The following is a 19,423-nucleotide window of genomic DNA, read 5'->3' as shown; positions in this document are numbered from 1 at the left end:
AGAAAAATCCTAATTTTGGATTGCTCATTTTACCACTATTTATTAACAAATTATGTCAATATTCAAGGAGGGTAAATGGAATAACGTTGGATGTTCACCTGCACCTTGTCCTGGAATTCTTCATTAGATGTTAAGACTGTAACAGGTACAACTGGTAGAGCTGAAGGATGGTACTAGCTAATGTCAGTTGAGAAGGATTTTTATCAAACACATGAAATATTTTTTGTCATTTTAATGAGATTGTTGGTTGATAAGTTTTCTGTTGACAATACAGACTTTTAAGACTCTATTCTTCCTGGCTTTCTGATGAAAACGTTAACTTTATATAAAATCAGTATAGCTCACATTAAATTAATTAAAATCTGGCTAACAGAAAGACCACAAAAAGTAATTGCAAATGTGGAATTTTCACCAAGTAACTTGTTTCTAATGGGTAGGGATGGAGGGAGCTGCAATAGTCTGCCTTGGTCTAATATTATTTGGTATCTTTCAGAATAATTGAGAAGAATACATATTAAAAAATCAGAAAATTTTCAGCTGAGCTGCATACTGCCAGAGTAGTAACTGATGAAGATAGATTCCTACACAGCTTGATTTGGATGGGTTTGTAAGCTAGATGCATGCCAGCAAGGGTGAATTAACATTTACATGTACTGATGTAATTATGCAGTCCAAGTCTTAACACAACCCTCCCCAATTCCTCCATCTAAATGTAGGTCAGTATCTTGGAATACAATGGTACTGACAAAGGTGTTGCTATGTTCTAGTTATTCAGGTATGTAAGACAATGCTGTAGTTCAGGCAGCAAGTGCTTAGACCTATAAGTAATAGAAAACTGAATTATAAGGAGGTAAGTGGTGTTAGGTCTGTTTATGGCTTCATAAACAGATTTAGTTTTCCAGTTTAATTCTGCATCAGGTTCAGAATCATGATGTTATACTTCAAAAAGGATGTTAAAATTTTGGAGAGCTACAAAATGATTCAATGTTTGGAAAAGCTGTCTTTGTTTGAGTGAGAGACAGCATTTATAACACTTGTGGGAAAGACAAGAGAATTCTTAAAAAATGGCATACGCACATTTAGATGAGGAAGAGATTTCTGATAGTATTTGGCTTTTTAATTTGGCAAAAAAGGGTCACAAGGTAAAAGCTAAATAAAAAAGAATCAGGCTAGAAATAAGGGGCAAATTTTTAATTATGAGGCTTAAGCACTGGCACTATCTACCTATAAATACGGTGAGCTCCCCATTACTGGAAGACTTTAAATCAAGACTATTTGTATACGGTAGATGTTACACTTCAATGTATTGTCATTAGCTGTCTGGAAAAGTTAGAGTTACAGACATTTGGCCCATGTTATGAAAGGGGTACAAATGAATGACCATAATCATGTGATTTTTGGAGAGTAACAAGGCATCATTTGACTGGCCACTGAATACTGCTTCAATTTGAAATAAGTAATATTTACCAGCAGGTACTTACTTTGCTTTTTTTTTTTCCCTTTGAAATCTAAAGCAGTACTGTATAAATATTTTACTAAGTCCACAGTCCTTTGAACTACTCTTTTAATTAAACTGAAGTCTTTATCTAGCTCCAGGTACCATTTCAAACAGCAGCAGAATTTCTCTCGACCTCCATCTCAATTGATCATAAAAAACCCTCTTCTATTCACATTTCCTTTCAATCACACAATGATTTATAACAAATCAAATACTTTTAGTCAGGCACAAGCTTCAGCAATACATGTTGGTAAACAGCAAACATATAATGTGTATTTATGTTTCACTATCAAGATTCACACTGAGTGCTCAGAAGTAATAGAGGTAATAAATGTTTAAGAGTGTTGTGAGCTCTAGCTCACCATGCAGTCCAAGGGCCAGTTGCATTAGTGCAACTGAGAAGGAGATGTGGGGCTGGAAAGGAGTGGGTGGAATCTCACTCCCAGGAGATGTTTCTATCAGCAGTGCCAATGAGAGAAATGTCACTGGAACCACAGCCTTCCTGATTTAGATGAGTAAGGCACATTTTCACAAACATGACATAGGCTCGTAGAGGTTTAAATACCATTTACTTTTGATAAGAGTTATGTCCCTGGGTGGCTAAAGCTTAGTATTTATTGCATCAGAAGATGGAATTCTTGAAAGCACCCAAGTGCTCAACTCCTATACAAATCAATTGGCTTAAGTACCCAGAAAATTTTAAAAAGTCCAATTAGGCATTAAGCACTTGGAAATCTATCCCGAAAACATTTTTGAAATAGAAGTTAAGAAGCAATGAAAATGGAACACAAACCCATGGGTGCTCTTGAAAACACTTATATAGTTTTGAGTCTGTACTTTTGCTTAAGCAACTTGAATTCTAAACCACTAATGAAAAACATAGTATACATAATCGCTTAATTAAAGTAATTTCATTAATGGAGTGTTTTAGTGTTGTATCTACTACTCTAATTTTATCTCAAATGCTTGTAAATACCTTGTTTGCAGTTTCTTTGAACATGGAGGGCAATACATGACTTAAATATAAAATTGTTCAGAGCATGAACATCATAAATAGCATCAAGCCTTTTTGCATATTCTGTAGGAATATGTAGTCTTTTTGCTTCTTACTGGCAAATTTAGTAGGCTTATTGGTTGATGGAAACGCATATAAAAGTTTTCATTTTTTTAAATTTGTAGAGTCTAGGAATACTAAAAACTACAGAGAAAAGACTCCATCACTGTGTTCTGGGAGCTTGCATGAAGCTGCTGGACTTACGTAAAGCCTGACTCAGGGTATTTCTAGATGTTGAAAAGGAAGGCCTTCTTTAAGTAAAGAAAGGATCATAGATAGAATCATAGAATATCTCAAGTTGGAAGGGACCCATATGGAAATTTTGCAGAAGAAAACATTCCTTCAGTTGAAGTGTTGGCCTAAAATTTCTGTTTGTTTTTATAAATCCAGAAGTGTGAGGCTGAGGCTTACTTGTTTTTTATCATACAGCAGTGGTCATTTTGTGAAAAGCAAATGATATGGGTTCAGCCATTCAAACTCAATGTCTCACTGTTTTAGAATTAGATGCTACTTCTTTTGTATTTGATTTTTTTTTCCCTTCAGTGAAACTTACTTTCATCTCCAGTTTCAAATTCAAACTTCTGGCTATAGCCGCTGTATCCTGCTGCCGTCCTGACTCTGATATGAAATATATACTTGGTGGCTGGCTTGAGACCTGTGATGATAACACTTGGAGCCTTGGACCTTGTGGAAGAATAGCTGAGCTGCTCATGCTCCTGAGGGACAAAAGAGGGGAGAAATGATATCAAGTTGAGTTGTACAAACTTTGCAAAAATGATATAGCAGAACTGAAGCTCCACATTCTTCTCATGAATGTAAAATGTGTTTGTAAAAGGAGGTGCAGGTATGGATTTCTGTACTTTGATTTTGTGCTATAGTCATAATGTATGATATGGCCTTGACTTAGATTTCAATTTTTTGTCTTTAATCTTGCATATAAACACATCACAGCTTTGTGTCTTGGGTTAGTAATTACACTGTAGTCAGAACAATATGGAATTAGTACAAGACTATATTCACAGAAAATGGCAGCTAGAATGGTAGCTAAGTATTTTTGCACAATGGAAAAACTAGGAGGTCAGTAAATACTAGTAAGCTGTAAAGATGTGGGGAGTATTCAAATACCCGCTACTCACTTCTACCCGCAGGTAGTGCCAAAATGCCGGCGCTATCCGTGGGTAGACCTGTGGGTAAAAGAAAATAAAAATTAACTTTTTCTTTAAAATCTGAAAACTTCTAGCATGGTTCAACTGCTTCACTGCTATTGAACTTAATTTCTCTTTCCAGGTAGCTGTAATACAGTTGCACATGAAATTCCCTTTTACACTCCATAAGGAGAAACACTCTCTGCAAAAGTGCTCTGTTTATCTCCTAGCAGTTGATCCTGGGTATCTGCTGAGAATTCCTGACTCTCGCAGAGATCACTGAGAATTATGGTGTGCAGAGATTACTGGGAATTACCACTGCAGACCAGCTGCTGTAGTATGGAGACCAGCCACTTCAATTGCTGTGCAAAAACTAAGTGCTGCTTTGCTAGACAGGTTGTTGATGACACTTTTACATGAGGGGATGACTTAAAAGAAGAGAGAGTTTATTCCCTGTCATTAGTTACTGTCACTTGATAAATCAGTAATCTGTAATATTTTATATGGTTCCTTAAGGCTAGCTTTACTTTGTTGCAGCAGGATTTGTCTCCAAAATGACACATGAGCAGAAATGTCCTTGGCATATGCTTAACAATCCACCTGTGATACCCATAGGGCACCATATACATTTATTATACCATGCAGTAATATTAGAGTATGTATAAGTTATTCAAAGGGTACTTCCAGCCTGTTAAGAAGGAAACAATCTGGTTCACAGAAGAGAGATAACCAGGAGCAGAATAGGTACTCTGTTGGACTCAACCTCTTCCGAGCAACATACATGTATTTTTTATATAAAACAAACAGTTTTATATAAAACAAACAGTTTTATATAAAACATACAGAGTCAACTTCAGTCATGGTGTAAAAAGTCACATTGGCATAGAGCAGGAGGTATATCAGTATTCCCCCAGTATGCATGCAAGGAGATGGCTAAGAAAACCAAATTCAAAAACAAACACACAAAAATAATCTAATGATTCTGTTAAGTGAAGAAGGAGAAGGAAGGCAACAATGACCAATATCTAAAATAATTGCATTTATTGCTCTCTCCAAACAGTGGAAATAATTTGAGAAACTATAGTAAGAGTTGTTGATTTGTTCCACAGTCCATTACCAAATTCTGAAACACCAAGAAGTATATATTTAAATTGAAATAGTAAGACACAGTGTACATGTAATCTTATGGATGGAGACTACAATTAATATACCACCTAACAATTTCTATAACTATCAGAAGATTTCTCCCAATCACTTGAAATGTTATAAATTCACCTTAACAGGTTAGTGGATTTTAGACATACTTTTTTTTTTAGAAATTTCAGAAAATATCTATTTTCTTCTGACAGAAGGCCAACCTGTTAAAGTGATGTATATTTTTTTTTGCGATTAAGCTTGCTTCAACTTGAAAAATAGCATGTATGTGAGAAAAAAAAGGTATAATAAGTTAATACTCAGATTTGTAAGGAAATACAGACCTCCTACACATACAGAGGAGTTTTCACAGTACTTTACGGACATTTCATAAACATTCAGTGTGCCATAATAGCTAATTTCTATTCTATAGCCTTGTTATATGTGCAACTTCCAGGGACTTCCATGTGTAGAGGGGTCATATAACTTAACATGTAACTTGGCCAGCATATGCAAATTTGGAGAGCACAAGACTTGAATTTATTTAGTAATGAAGCTGCTGACTAAAGTACGTACATTTCTGCCCAAAGAGGCAAAGTCTTTCAACACCAGCTAGCGATCAGCTCAAAAATAAAACTAAGAATTAGAAGAAAAAAAAAAAAAAAAAAAAGAAACCACCTGATTTTGCACTATCCTAAGACCACATTGAATCATAGGTATGGCTCAATGTTTGTGGTCTTGCCTGTTAAATACAATATCAATACAGGACTCTGTTTCTCCACTGCAGTCCAGGTAAAGACATGACATCCAGTGAAGGAAAGATTCTGGATATGTTCATTAAAGGTTATGCAAACAGCAAATGCTTTTTTTATACAGGTATTAGTATGCTTCAGTTCAAAGTTTTAGCAAGTACTATGTGCTCCATCTGTCATGGTTCGGGCATAGGTGGGCAGAGACTTTACACTCTGGAATGCTCTGGAAATTTTTATTGAGGATCTGCAACCTGTAAGGTAAAGAGGACACCAGCACCTAAGGGATTTCACTATGTGATGTAATAGTTGCAAGCCATTTCCTTTCCTCAGACTACCTTGCTGCTTGAAATCAAGTTCTAAGCATTTCACAAATTACTGTTTTTTCTGACCTGCTGGATAGATTGCAGAAATAAAGTTTCAGAATAATTTGATGGAATTGTAAAAAGAAACAGGTTCCTTCAAAGGAGGATGGAAATGGAAATTTTGTCAAAAATTGATGGAGACTCCCCAAGATCCACTTATAAGATTTACTCCCTGAAGCCTGCAGAACAAGGCCAGTGGCAGCAAAGAACTGGGAATGACTTCTGAAAAAAACCAATCTGAGCTATATCCGTTATGTTATATCTGTTATTACAGTCTAACTACTGCTTGTGTAAAACATAGGATTTGGGGTATAGCGACTCCCTAGCCAGGGATGTGGACAGGCAGTTATCAAGTATGATTTGTTATTTTTAGTTGGTCAAAGATAATGAGTGTGACAAGAACTGTGATGGTAACATTTAATCAAAAAAATGGGTCCCTCTGTCTGTGTGGGCAGGCTGTGCCTAACAGCAACTTCCTGGGGGGAGCCATCTCTGCCTGTCCCTTCTGGGTGGTGGAAGGTATTTTGGTCACCTCCAAGGGTTGCCTGGCTTGCTGCCCCCTCACCACCTGCCTGGGGCTGCCTGCAGGAGGCCCTGAGGGGTGCCCTCCCATCTCCTTTCTTCTTTCCTTTCTGCAGCCTCTTACATCATCCATCACACAGACAGAAAAGTGATGTCTAGGAGTACACGATCATAAAAGTATCACTGCTTTCATACGGGAAAGGGGGTAGGATTTGTTATTACAAGTCAAATAGGGAAAAGGGAACCTGTCACCTTGGTGCATTTGAGAAGAAAAAGCTTCAGAGGCCTGCACCGGAGGAAACAGTTGCTCAAACTCGAGACAAAATGATTAACAGCTGGAAACTTCACATTGTTTTATGTCAATGTTTCACACAAAGAAATCAGCCTTTTTGGACTGGGTTCATACATTGGAGACATACATACATACATACTGGGTTCATACATTGGAGACAATTCTCCGGAGAGTGGATGCTTTGCCATTACTCCTTCTCATGACAATGACAAGATCTGCAGCCTACCTGGAAAGCCAGAGCTTTCCACAGAGAGGCACAATTTGAGGTTGATGGGGGTGGCTCTCAAGGTTGGCCACTCCTTCTGCCATGATCTTTCCCAGGGAGGCTAAATATGGTCTCAGAATAGAACAATACAATTCTAGTCTGCAGAGAAGTATGGGGTGCTCTGTCTTATTCTTGCCACAGATAATATGCATTTACTTTTGCATGGATTCTGGGTTCAAAAAGTGCATTTTAAACTGCAGGACTTGGAGGTACCTCCTGCATGTTACTGCATGCTTTTAGCATACCCTGATTTTACATTGTGGAAAAATTTAGACATATAAACATATGCATATGCCCCCCTGCCATGGACCCTATTTTCCCTTGAAAGGAAGCATGTTTTTGTGGGCTGGAAGGAGCCACAGTACGCTCTGTGATAGGCCTCTGACCTGGACAGTGATGGGACCAGGATCAATGGGAAATGTCAAGGACTACATCTGTTCTGTATTTCTTGATAACGACAGAGGACTACTACAAAATCTGCAAAATAAAAGTTTCACTGATATGGGTGTATTTCCCATTGCATGTAAGCAGTAAGTGAACTGTTGGCCATTGTATATGGCTCACAGTTCATATAAAAGGAGAAGTACAAGAAATGCTCTGATCCTTCACATTAGCATCAGAGCAGCGTTTGTGATCTTAAGATGGCATAGGACTCACAAGAAGCAGTTCTGAGAACACAGAGGCTGAGGGTTTAAACATAAGTTAAAAGACTCTATCTAATATAAGGTACTAATATAACTACTAGCCAGAATCTGATATGAGGAAATTCATAAGACCTCTTCTATAGCCTACTACAAATTTATCTTAGTGAAAATCTGTAATTAAAACATAAACATAATCCAAATGACAAGTGCTGTCAATGTTATTACACAATGTAATACAGAGCCTATGACTAGCTATGCAAGTTAAACAGAATTATATTATGAAATTTGAAAATGCTATTTCTGTTTCTAAGGAAATTGTATTTTTGTTATTGCTTGTGTGATCCTTCTTGTCTGTGGATTCAGTTCTGATTATGACAGACAGTGTTCACAAATCCGTGACAGTTTGGTCTCTGCATGAACATGAGCACCTTTCAGAATCAAATTCTTTCCTGCAGCCACCTCTGCATAAGTATCTGAATTTGTATCTATCCCAATTTTATACTTGGCTTTATAGTCAAGACATTTTTTTCATATCTACAAGAAATAGACTGACTGAATGGAAGTTACAATGGTGCTAATGGTCTAAGACTAGACAAACTGATTTAATGGAGTAGCAGGACCAGAGTATAAAAAATAATGAAAAACTTTCTGCTTTTGCAATGCACCAGAATAGCTGGATCTGTCCCATCAACATATGCTGTAATGAAACATTTCCACTGTACGACATCATCAAATTAAATGGTAGTTCTTTATTGTGCCTCACTGAAAGTAGCTACTTTACTAACGAATGTCATATTCATTCAATATCCAGTTGTTATATTATCGTGATGAGTATTATAATTTTTCTCATATGCTCAAAAGAAAGAGGATTCCCTCTGATGACTTGCAAACAAATAGATAAACCTCCACAGGCCACACCTATGTGAACATGCTGCTCTCTAATTTGGTCCTCACCTTACTTCAGAGGGAAACAGCACAGAAATGAAGACTTTCTGCACATGTATGAAATAAAATATTGATAAAGATTAACCAAAATGTGATGACCTTTTATCAGTTTAGACTCATACTGCAATCAAAGAGTTTACATTCTGATGCTGTGGGTGAGAAAAAGTATATATAACTAAAAATGTTTAGTGAGAAAAAAGATTAATGAAAATAAAAGCTGAATGCTGAATTTTGCTTATAGTGCTCAAATAACCTTTACAAGATTAAGTTTGATTAAGCATTGATAAAAGTCCAGGCACGTTCAGACGTACAAGATTTGTCACCGTTAATATTTGAGTGGGAAACAGAAACACGGCCCTAACCAAAATAATACCAGTCCTTATTTCAGCAATTGAAAAAGACAACCAAATATAATTTTCTATCATTTAGAATATATAATGGGAGCTCCAGGAATTACCACTCTCTTGCAGTTTGCTTTGTCTCTAGCTTATTTTACAAATGACAACCAAGATATTCCATTCATTGAGTCCCATGAGTAACTGAAAAGCCTTCTTAAACTGACACTGGTAGAAGAGTTTTTCAAAGGCTTCTGTCAGCTGAAAATACACTTATTGTGTACCTACAACTTCCAAATGTATGTGTGAGGAAAGAATCCAGGGGGACAGTAACTGAATTTACTATCAACTGCTTGCAAATACATTTTCTAGTTTATATCCATTGTCCTCCAACATGAAAGTTCTGTACTTAAGCCATATAATCATGCTTAGCCTTTTTGGAGTGCTATCGCTTAACAGAAAGAAATACTAATGGAGATTCAATCTATATACCACAGGGACCAGGTCTTTCTCCTGTACACTAAAGCACAATGTCAAAGCTGAATAAGTACCATATTAAAGTAAAGAAGATTCAGAGTTCCATGATTCAGACATTATCAATGTTTAAATAGAAGCACGAATAATGAAAAAGAATCTTTTATGAGACCATTTGGTCACATTTTTCCTCTTTCCTAGATCTATCAGTTTAAAGGATATACACAATGTGACCCTACAGAGGAAGCATCATTATTTTGAAGGAATAGCCACAATTCTGGAAGATAGGAATTTTTGTTAATCGTAGCTCTGGTCCATTGTGAAATGAAATCTCCAACCTCTTCTTTACTTTTCTGATAGAATCAGCTATGATGGCACTTAATTACCTCCAGAGTCAGCTGAACTTTAATGTTGCGATACACATTAGAATAAAACAGTAGGTAATTACTAGGTATAGTCAATATGTGATTAATCAGTTCAAATAGAATCTATTAAAGACAAATAACAGGTAACTGTGAAGTTTGTACTTACTGTCTGTGTTTTCCAAGAAAAACATAGCCCCCACAGCTCTAATTTATGAAAATTGCCTTGGATTTATACTGCCTATATTCCTCTCACAACTAATTTCTCCCAAATAATTCTCAAAAATTATTTTCTTTCTTCGCAATAAAATATTTCTAGAATATGATTTCTGAATGCCTATTGCCCCTAGTCATATCTTGCTTCTCATCTTACATAGATTGTTGTAGACGAGGAGTAATTACACTGAAATCAGTAAAATTAACTACACCTCGGAAATTCAAGGTCTGTCTTTGAAAGCTTCTTTATCTTTACTAATTCTGTGCATGATTTTCTCTTAGAATACTGTTTTGATCTATAGTATATCTATTAGCATGGACACAAGCAGTAATATTTGGAAGATGTTCGAGAAAAGACTCAAAGGTCCAAAAATGTGCTTCTAACATTAACTACTATCTGATTACAATATGATCGACAGGATTAGGTAAATTATCATTGCAATTACAATAATAGAAATAAGAGTCAAAGATAACCATTCTTATTCTTAAAACAACACTTCCTAAAAATCTTGGACCTTTGGTTTCCAGCTGACAAACAAACTTCAAGTAAATTTAGAAAAGTGATTACAAAGATCTGAGGACCAATCTGAATTAAAATGAAAACTCTGACAGTAAAAAGTAGGGCCACAGAGAAAATTACCGATGGCTCTACTATTTTGCTTCAGAGAAGAAACCTGCAGCATTTTAAGGCATCAGCCACTTAAAGCATCTTCCCCCTTCCCTTCTCAACCTCCCTTGCGATTAATCTGAGATGTAAGTTTGGGGAGCTGAAATGCTAAAGTGTGCTTTACCTGTTTGGCCTTTCAATATTTATATTTTGATTGCCTGTCAGTCAGCTTATCACTTTCTTCATACATAAAGTGAAGCTGTCAACAAGAAAAGGGGAAGAACAGATAACCAATCATAAAGAAAATATGGAAAGGTCAAAACCCAGCCAAACCTCATTTTAATTGGATTATATACCTGGAAAGGCAGAAATGAGCTGATGTGAGGTGAACCATGAAAAAGAGAAAATTAAATGAGGAGAGATGAGGACAGGGTGACTCTAAAACAGTGTTAACATTCTTGCCAGCACGACGAGGTGAGAGGTGGGCAGAGCAAAAGCTGTGTGGTTAACATGGCAGGCCAAACGGGAACACTTGGTGTGAAGGCAGTAAATAGGACGCTGCTGATCATACTGACAAGGAGATTAAACTGAAAGGAATAAAGACAGGTCTGTGCCTTAAGTTGGTGATGGAACAGGGTACAATTCAGAACATAATAAAGGGAGCTGGGGAATGTGGCTTGAATTGCCAGATAAGTGTGGATATTAAATTCCATCTTCTAGCAGTTATGAGCTACTCTGATAACATTTGTTTGCTAATTAAAAATATTTACCAGTGAAAACCTCTGCACCAGTATCTCCAGGAGTCTTTCTAACTTCAGAATATAAAAATGTTAGCCTCTCCAGTTGTCCCTCAAGGTTTTTCTTATTTTTTCACTCAATTTTCTTTTCCTCTGCACTGTCTTTTCCATTTGGGAAGAAGCAAGGAGGTACTGCAAGCATGAACTAGCTTACTAAAGGTAAAAATCAACTCATATAGTATTCAAAAGTTTTGCTGTCATCTTTGGACAGTAAAGCACAGTTTCTTCTGAGATACTTAACGCTAAGGTGTACTTCATAATGAGATAATAAACCCGCTGACAAATACAGCTCAACAGGAAACAGATGCAATCCTGCAAAATTTGAAGACTGGAAACCTTCTGTGACTTACTTTGTTGTGAAACAAGCCAAGAGAACTATGTACATACAGCCAGTGGGCTAATTCCCAAGTCATTCATTTGGTATATAAGATTCATAGTTCAAATTTCAGAATCAGGTCCTATATATGCCACTGCAGACTTGAGACTCCACATAAGCAGTACAAGTTCTTTCTCCCCATGCTCACCTTTAACACTCCCCCAGAGTCCAGCAATCTGCAGATTAGTGGGTTTCTGAATTAACTACATTTGCTTCATTACATTTTACAGCTCATGGACTTCCATGAATTTACTACTACTCTTTTTTTAACCACTTTTGCTTGTGGCTTCCAAAACATCCTTAGGCAACAAGTTTAATTACAAACTGTTTTTTAAAAATACTGGATTTTTTTGTTTTAAATCTGCTTCTTGATTATTTCATTGAATATAGTGTAGTTCCTTGTCTATAAGAAATAGTGAATAATCATGAATACCAGTGATTTGTTCAGTCAAATTCAACATATCTCTGTATATCATAGGAACAGTACTTCTAGTTACAGATGGGAAGTAGGTCACTGGATAATGAAATTTTTAAATTGAAAATGCAAGACCCTGGAGGAAAGATAACAAAAAGGGACAACTCATGTGATGTAAAAAAACTGTAATGTAAAAAGCCACAGTCCAAATACTTGAAGGTCTCTAAGTTCCTGAGACATATGGCAGGCAATCTTCTCACGCCTAACATTATCATCATTGGTATAATCACAGTAATGCTGTACACACAAAACTGCTGCATTCCTTCAGGGCAGAACTCAAAATTGTGTTTCCTCTATTTCTCATTGAAGTGTGAAGACATTTTTAACGTAAGGAAGCATTTTACAACTGAAGTGGGATTTCAATACAAGAGCAATGATCCAGTTTTTCAGAAGACTTCTACAATGATGGTGACTTGCTACAACACAATGTAGCCAATGCTCTATTTTGATAAAAAAAAGCACAACATATTTTCAGAGCTGTGAAATTCAAATGAATGTACCAATCCTAAAAATGTAGTACAGCACTGAGTCATCTACACAAAACTCAGCTCTAATGGTGCTGATGACAAAACCTGCTTAATTCACCTAATTTCAGAATCCCTACAATATCCATAGGTAGTTAGGTCCAGGATTTTGATTGGGGCTCCTGTTCTGTGCTGGACATTTTGTCAGGTTTGTAACACCTTGCTGGAAAATTTTAACTGCTGTGTGTAATGTATGCATTTTTACAAATGCCCTTGTGAAAACTACATACTGTATTAAAAACCTCTTGAGGCAACAAGCCTTTCCAACTCCTTTTTCAAATGTGTTTCAGCCTTTCAGGGTGTTAGGACAGGTAGAGTGACTGGGCTGATTTTAAGACTGGTTTGAGCCTAGGCTGAATCTTCTACATAAATATCTTTTATTCTTAGAAGAGCAGACTAATATATGCTTTTCTGTTTTCATTTGCTACTGAATATTTCCTACCTGGCAAATACAGAAAAGATCCTTACTGATATACAACATCTTGGAAACAAGTCATACTTAGAGCAAAACTATTCATAGTTGCTTGCTTGGTTCATAGATACGCATAAGAGAGCTACTAACTGTGGTTCAGTGGTATTAATAAAGCCATTCCTTTCATTTAAGTAAGCAAAATATACCTATTTTTATAAATAGTGTTGATTCAGATTGCTATTGTGAATCTGGAATAAATGACTGAAGTTATTAGGATTAATTTAAATCTACATGAATGTTATATGATAACGAGTCTTTCACATGCTGTGTATATAGTTCTTTGGAACAACTACTTTCCTTTTCAGAGAAAATCAGAATAATGTTGACAATATTAATATAGATTTCAACACCACCCAACAAAAATCAATTTTGGAGGAAGAATTTTGGCTCTAAAATACAAACTCTGACACTAACTAAAGTTTGACTTTAATCACTCCAATACAAATAATAAATGAGAGGCAAGAGTGAACCTGCTGATCTATATATAGGGACAATCCTTTGAGACTGTGTAGCGCTTTTCATTATGCAAACCAATGCAGATATAAATATATCAATAGCTATTGAAAAGTCACAGAAATATCACACTCTTTGTGTATATGTGAGCACGTGCGTGCGTTTTTTTGGTGTCTCAGTGCAGGCAGACTGCAAATATCTGTCTTGTAATGTTAACTCAAAAGGGCTGAATTAATCTCTGGCGTCATGACTATACTGCATATCCTGGCATTACATCAACAATAAATATAGCATATTTAAATTTATGTTTTCTTCAAACACCTCAGTGAGTTAATAGAGGAGTATAAAGCAAAAATGGAAATCTTTTTCCAATTAGTTTAACATGAATTTCAAAGGACACAGTAAACAATCTAACAAGTAAACTAAAATGCTGGTTTTACACTTTCAAAACTGAAAAAGCAAGTTTTGTTCCTATTTTTGTATCAGGGAAGTGCCCATTTCTAATTTAACTAACTTCAGCAGAAATAATATTTTTGGAGTTGGTAAAAACAAACAAACAAAAAATCTGAAAAAAATTTAAAGGAATTTACAGGCAGATGACAATGCCTTTTTAAAAAGGAAAAGCTGTCTCAGTCACTAAAGAATTGCCAGTGTGTTAATAAAAGGTGTTAATACTTCTGGCAGTATATGCAAGAAAACCAGATAGTTTGTGCAAGGTCATTGCAAATACAAGATGCATCAATGTGGTGAAGTTCCTACAGCAACATAAATGTTTTTATGAGCAGCAGGTGAATTCCTGTAAAAGACTCTAAAGCTATTAACAGCTCAGTATGGAGTACATAATAATAGGTTGTTACCTCCGCCTTCCTGACAAGAACATCAAGAAAGGGCACTTTGAAACTATTAATACTAATACATTAAAAAAAAAAAAGAAAATAAAAAGAGAGAATTTTTGCATTATGTTTCTTTAAATCAACAAAATAAACATTCATGATTTTATTAGGGTACAAAACTAACAAAACTACGTGGGAGTTACTGAGTAACATACCCTTTCTACGAATTCAAGCTGGCTAACGAAATCATGCATTTAAATGAAAAGCTCCTCTAATGTGCCTTTTTCATTCCAACAACCACCCCTCACCACCACCAAACCCACAGCTTTTATTTAATACATGGTAAAATGCTTAGACTAATATTAAACATCAAAATAGTATGTTTTATTGCATGAAAATAGAATGGCTCTCCTTAAAAGAGCTTCCTCTTTCCCTCTGGATTTTTCTCCCTTCTCCCAGAACGACTGCTTTGGGGACATTCCTACTTAATAAAAAAGAGGTTGCCTACATTATGCAGTCAGTGGCTTTGTCTCCATTCCAGTGTGAAAAAAATGTTAGAAGTAGAAAACTAATAACAATCTGTCCTTCTGCATCATTTGTGTGCAGTTGCAATGCAGTCTCAGAGAGAGGAAAAAAATGAACTTTCTCTGTTTTTCCCCCCAAAAAGAACACATGTCTTTTGACCTGTATCTCCCCAAATATCTCCAGAATGCATCAAGGATTTTAGGAAAAAGCTACAAGTGAAATGATACCTCATATTGCAACATTCCTTCATCTAGACAGAGATATAACCTCACTTACGTCTCAAAGTACGTATCTTCTTGATTTAATCTGTGAATCCACCTTTATGGTTGTGAAAGAACAATTTATGAACAGTAAGTAGTTTGTGTATTATGAAAACACTGTCCTAGCTTCCATTTTTAAAATAGTTTGGGCTCATAGATGAAGACTTTTGGGAACTTTTAAGCTAGTTGTTATTTTAAGAATGTCTAAAGAAACATTCTGACAGGTTTTAGGGAAATGGAGATCTAGACATTGTATTTAACTTATAAATAAGGAAACTATTTTTGCTTAGATGGCCATCTTTTGGCATCTATCCTAGTTATATTTAGATCACTGCTCATGAAACTCACCATTCTTTTTCTAAAAATATGTCAAACTTTCAAACCCAAAGTTTAACACCTGAATGTATGTTAAGGTACCTGGGGGAATTACAGCTCTAACTTTAGATACTACAAAAGTTTACTGCACCTAAACTCAAAGGTAAACACGTGGAAACTAGTTAATAATAATAACAATAATAACAACAGCAATAATAAAATGTTTTAAGTTGAGAGTACATGCTCTATTTTGTTAATTCAGGATTAAACATGTTAAACTTTTTACCACTTCCTTTTGTGCAATTGATATATTTTCTCTGAAGAGAAAACATTTCTTTTTTACAATACGTTCATCAAAATCATCTAAAGTTTGTCCTCAGGAGTGAGCTGAAACTTATGAAACTATTTATGAAACTATTAAATGGCTGCATCTGATTTTCACCCTACCTAATCACATGCTTAAGATTAACAGCTGATTCCTGCAGTTAACATTATTATTCTTGCTGTGTCAGTAAACTGTTTTTAAAACTATTTTTCTGAAGTTCAAATGCTGAATGGCTAGAAGAAATGTTTAATAATTCCTTTTATTAGGAATCAACCTCTGTTATCAGTGGATTTAGCTTTCTTTGAGGTATGGAATTAGCTGTGTTGTGCTGTTGTCTTGTAATAGTTTGCATACCTCCTATGCCTATGTCTTTGAAAGAGTTTGAAAACCATTTATTCAAAACCATTAATGCACTTTTACTACATTTGTGCAGCTCTTCTAGCAGTTACTGGAATAAGCATAGTACATGCAATTTTCCTTGGGGAAAATGGTATTGGCTACAGACAAGAACACAAGATCAGCAGAGACTGAACTATGTTTTTTTAAAAAATCAAATCAACTAGGCTTGCTTAAACAGCAATATATTTCTCCACAAGATTTTTTGGTTCAGCAGGAATGACAATAGTAATAGGTCTGTAGGCTACTTTATTATTAAATACAAAGGTTTAGAAGCTATCTCTAAATAATTGACAACAATGATTAAGAGACTAGCCAAACCAGGCACCTAATGGAGAAGGCCTAGCTCAGAACTTCTTTGATAAACCCTTTGCTGCATGTAAATTATATTTAGAGGCCAGATTTCTTTTTCTCCTAATAGTAATTATATCAGTGTCATTAATAATGCCTGCTGCAAGGTGCTTAGGTTCTTTCCTGCAGGCAAAAATTATATCTGCTCAGAGTCTCATAATTATTCACTCTCATTTTCAACAGTTCTGAGACCTATTTTTTTCTCTTTTTAGAATCTAAGGCTTTTACAGTTCTTCCCTTGGGAAACTAGGTTAATAACAGCAGAATAGGAAAACTGAGAAGCTTGTTTAACATCACTTACTATGTTAAAATAAGCTAGGAGATTTCATTTTAATGATTGTCTCCCTAAGCGCATTTGTAGTGATTATTTTTTAAAAACATTCACCAGACATGGTTCATTTCCCAGGAGCGCTGAACGGCCAAGAATGCCAGAGGTGCTCCTTGGAGCCCTGGCGCCTCACTGTGACATGCTGATCTGTTCCTGCAGCTATGGTCAAATACTAAGCTCTGCTTAATACTACTACCCAAAAGCTCTTATACATCCAAATTACTCAATGGTCTTGTTTTTATGAGAACGTGCTGAAAATGTAATGAAAATGTATTATTGCATGAGCCCTATGTTTCTTGCTTCTAGTCACATCAGAAACATTTTACTTGTAGGCAGCAGATTGCTATTCGCGCCTCAAATAATTTTAATAATTGAAAAATGTTATGCGAGCAAAGTGTTCGTTTTAAAAGAGAATGATTAGCATGAGGCTAAAAATTGCCCAGGTGATCATTCAATGCTAACAGCATAGTGCTCATTATTTTATACTGAGTATACTCACTGACTGCACAGGCACCTGAAGTGTTCATATGCTCATCCTTATCATTATAAGCCTTTTCCTATTCCCCAACCTTGTCACTGATGTCGACTTTAAAATTAAGTCAGGAAGCTTGCAAGAGTATCAAGCATGCTATGGGAGGTACAGCAACAATAAAAGAATATGCCCGGAGAAGGAACCAGTACATGCTAACAATCCAGCCACAACAGTACCAAATGAACTACGCTTGCTCATGAATAATGTGACACAGTCTGCAGGCTCCCTTCAGCCTCATATGGATTGGAGCTGGTGCATATACTATTCTTCATGATTTAAAAATCTAACATAAAAGCAAAATCTGAACCAAGAAAGTAATAGCTGGTGCTTAGGGGAAATGGGCAAGTTGTAACATAGATGAGTCTGAAAAAATGTGATCCTTCTAACTCAGTTCAACATTATGCAAAATTGTAATTAGAGTGGTGTAAAGACCGGAGCCATTTAGCTATTTAAGTAGTAGGGAGGTTGAGGGTCAACGAACCTCACACATGTCATACAGACCTCACAGAAAGGCATAGCGCTATAGAAGAGAAATGACTAATTTTACTTCACCCTTCCAAACTGTCAACCTGAAATTCAGAGGATTGTCTGATGGACATGACATGGTTTCTTATAGGAAATGTCCATATCTTGTCTAATGAGAACATGTATGGCTCCTGTTCATTTAGGTTAGATTACAGCTGATACTCGAGTAGGGTCAGGTTCTCCCTGAGCAGAACTGAATTAATCTGAGAAGATCATAATGAAGTATCTCCTTAGCTGAAGAAGACACAGAGGAACATCTGTTGTCCTAAACCAAGATGAGTCACACACCTTACATGGGCAGTTCACATGGGAAAAAAAGCTGAAATGATGCAACTTGAGCATGTACGTGAAAGTGAGCTTGATGCATTCCCAGGGCTCCCAGGACTGTGCTATTGCTGTGTTAGCCTTCAGTGTGGTACTGAGCATATCACAAGATTATCCGTTCCTCAAAAAGTGTCAAAAAAATGGCAAGGATATCAGTTCATACCTCTGTACATGCACCGAGTGCCACATCTTTTTGCTGTCAAAGTGCAAAGTATGTAATCTATTGTACATATACAGTTTTATGGCTTTGAAATAATATGGTGCACATTTTTCTAGACAGATAGATTTGCTTTAAACCACAGAATACTATCATAGGCAAGCAATTCTGAAAGACAAAATTACTTTCTTGTTTAAAATTTTCCATATTAATTTTTGTAAAAATAATTCTGTCATTCAAAACATTATGCATTGATAATCTTAAATCTTCACATTATTCCTAGCAAGCCATTTACCTCAAGGTCTCTTATGTATTCTACTACTCAAATTCAGGATGGCTCATTTTAATTCATATTAATGAATATTCAAAGAAATAGTGGTGTTTGTTTTAATATTAGATTTTAAGAAGGAGCATCATTTCTCATACGAGTTAAGTAAATACAGCTGTAGACTGATAGAAAAATTAACAAGGTCATACTGCTTTCTAATTCTTTAAATCTGGTACTTTTCTCTCTCTCTCTCTGCTTCATCAGCTCTTCATCTCTTTTTAAAATCTCATTGAAAACTAATTTCCCCCTTGCCTCTACTGCTTGGTTATTTTCTCTCTTTTATTTATTAATTCAACTCTAAATAATACTGGAATGGAGGAAAAGTCCTATCTGACATCCTGCATATCCTGTCCACTCACTCTCATATGGTGGTGGGTTAAAATTTTTATGTGAAAACTGCCTGTGAGTTGCAAATTGAGTCTGCCAACAAAATGAAGTATTTTGTCAAAGGGATTTGGCTTTAGTGTAAATTTCATCAAAAGACAAGAAAGCGAAGAAACATCAGCCAGCCCCTCCATCC

General features: G+C 35.9%; 1 protein-coding gene across 4 annotated transcripts in view; it reads right to left on the bottom strand.

Annotated features, from left to right (window-relative positions):
• The window catches only part of EPHA6 (EPH receptor A6), a 515,545-nt gene that overhangs the window by 138,907 nt on the left and 357,215 nt on the right, over nucleotides 1–19,423 (bottom strand). For 2 of the 4 annotated variants that reach the window (XM_087755983.1, XM_087755985.1), the window contains exons 7-8: nucleotides 3,689–3,736; nucleotides 3,106–3,268 (exon numbers count right to left, since the gene is read on the bottom strand). In XM_087755983.1, coding sequence (XP_087612109.1) covers nucleotides 3,106–3,268; nucleotides 3,689–3,736 — 211 coding nt within the window. The remainder of the gene's footprint in view (nucleotides 1–3,105; nucleotides 3,269–3,688; nucleotides 3,737–19,423) is intronic. The other 2 variants (XM_087755984.1, XM_087755986.1) reach the window with 1 other exon arrangement.

The sequence above is a fragment of the Nipponia nippon genome, unplaced genomic scaffold, assembly GCF_047370975.1.
Source record: "Nipponia nippon isolate SJK-2023a ecotype South Korea unplaced genomic scaffold, ASM4737097v1 scaffold_2, whole genome shotgun sequence".
Classification (NCBI taxonomy): Eukaryota; Metazoa; Chordata; class Aves; order Pelecaniformes; family Threskiornithidae; genus Nipponia; species Nipponia nippon.
Note: the sequence above shows the minus strand (reverse complement) of the source record. Positions and strands in the feature narration are given on the sequence as shown.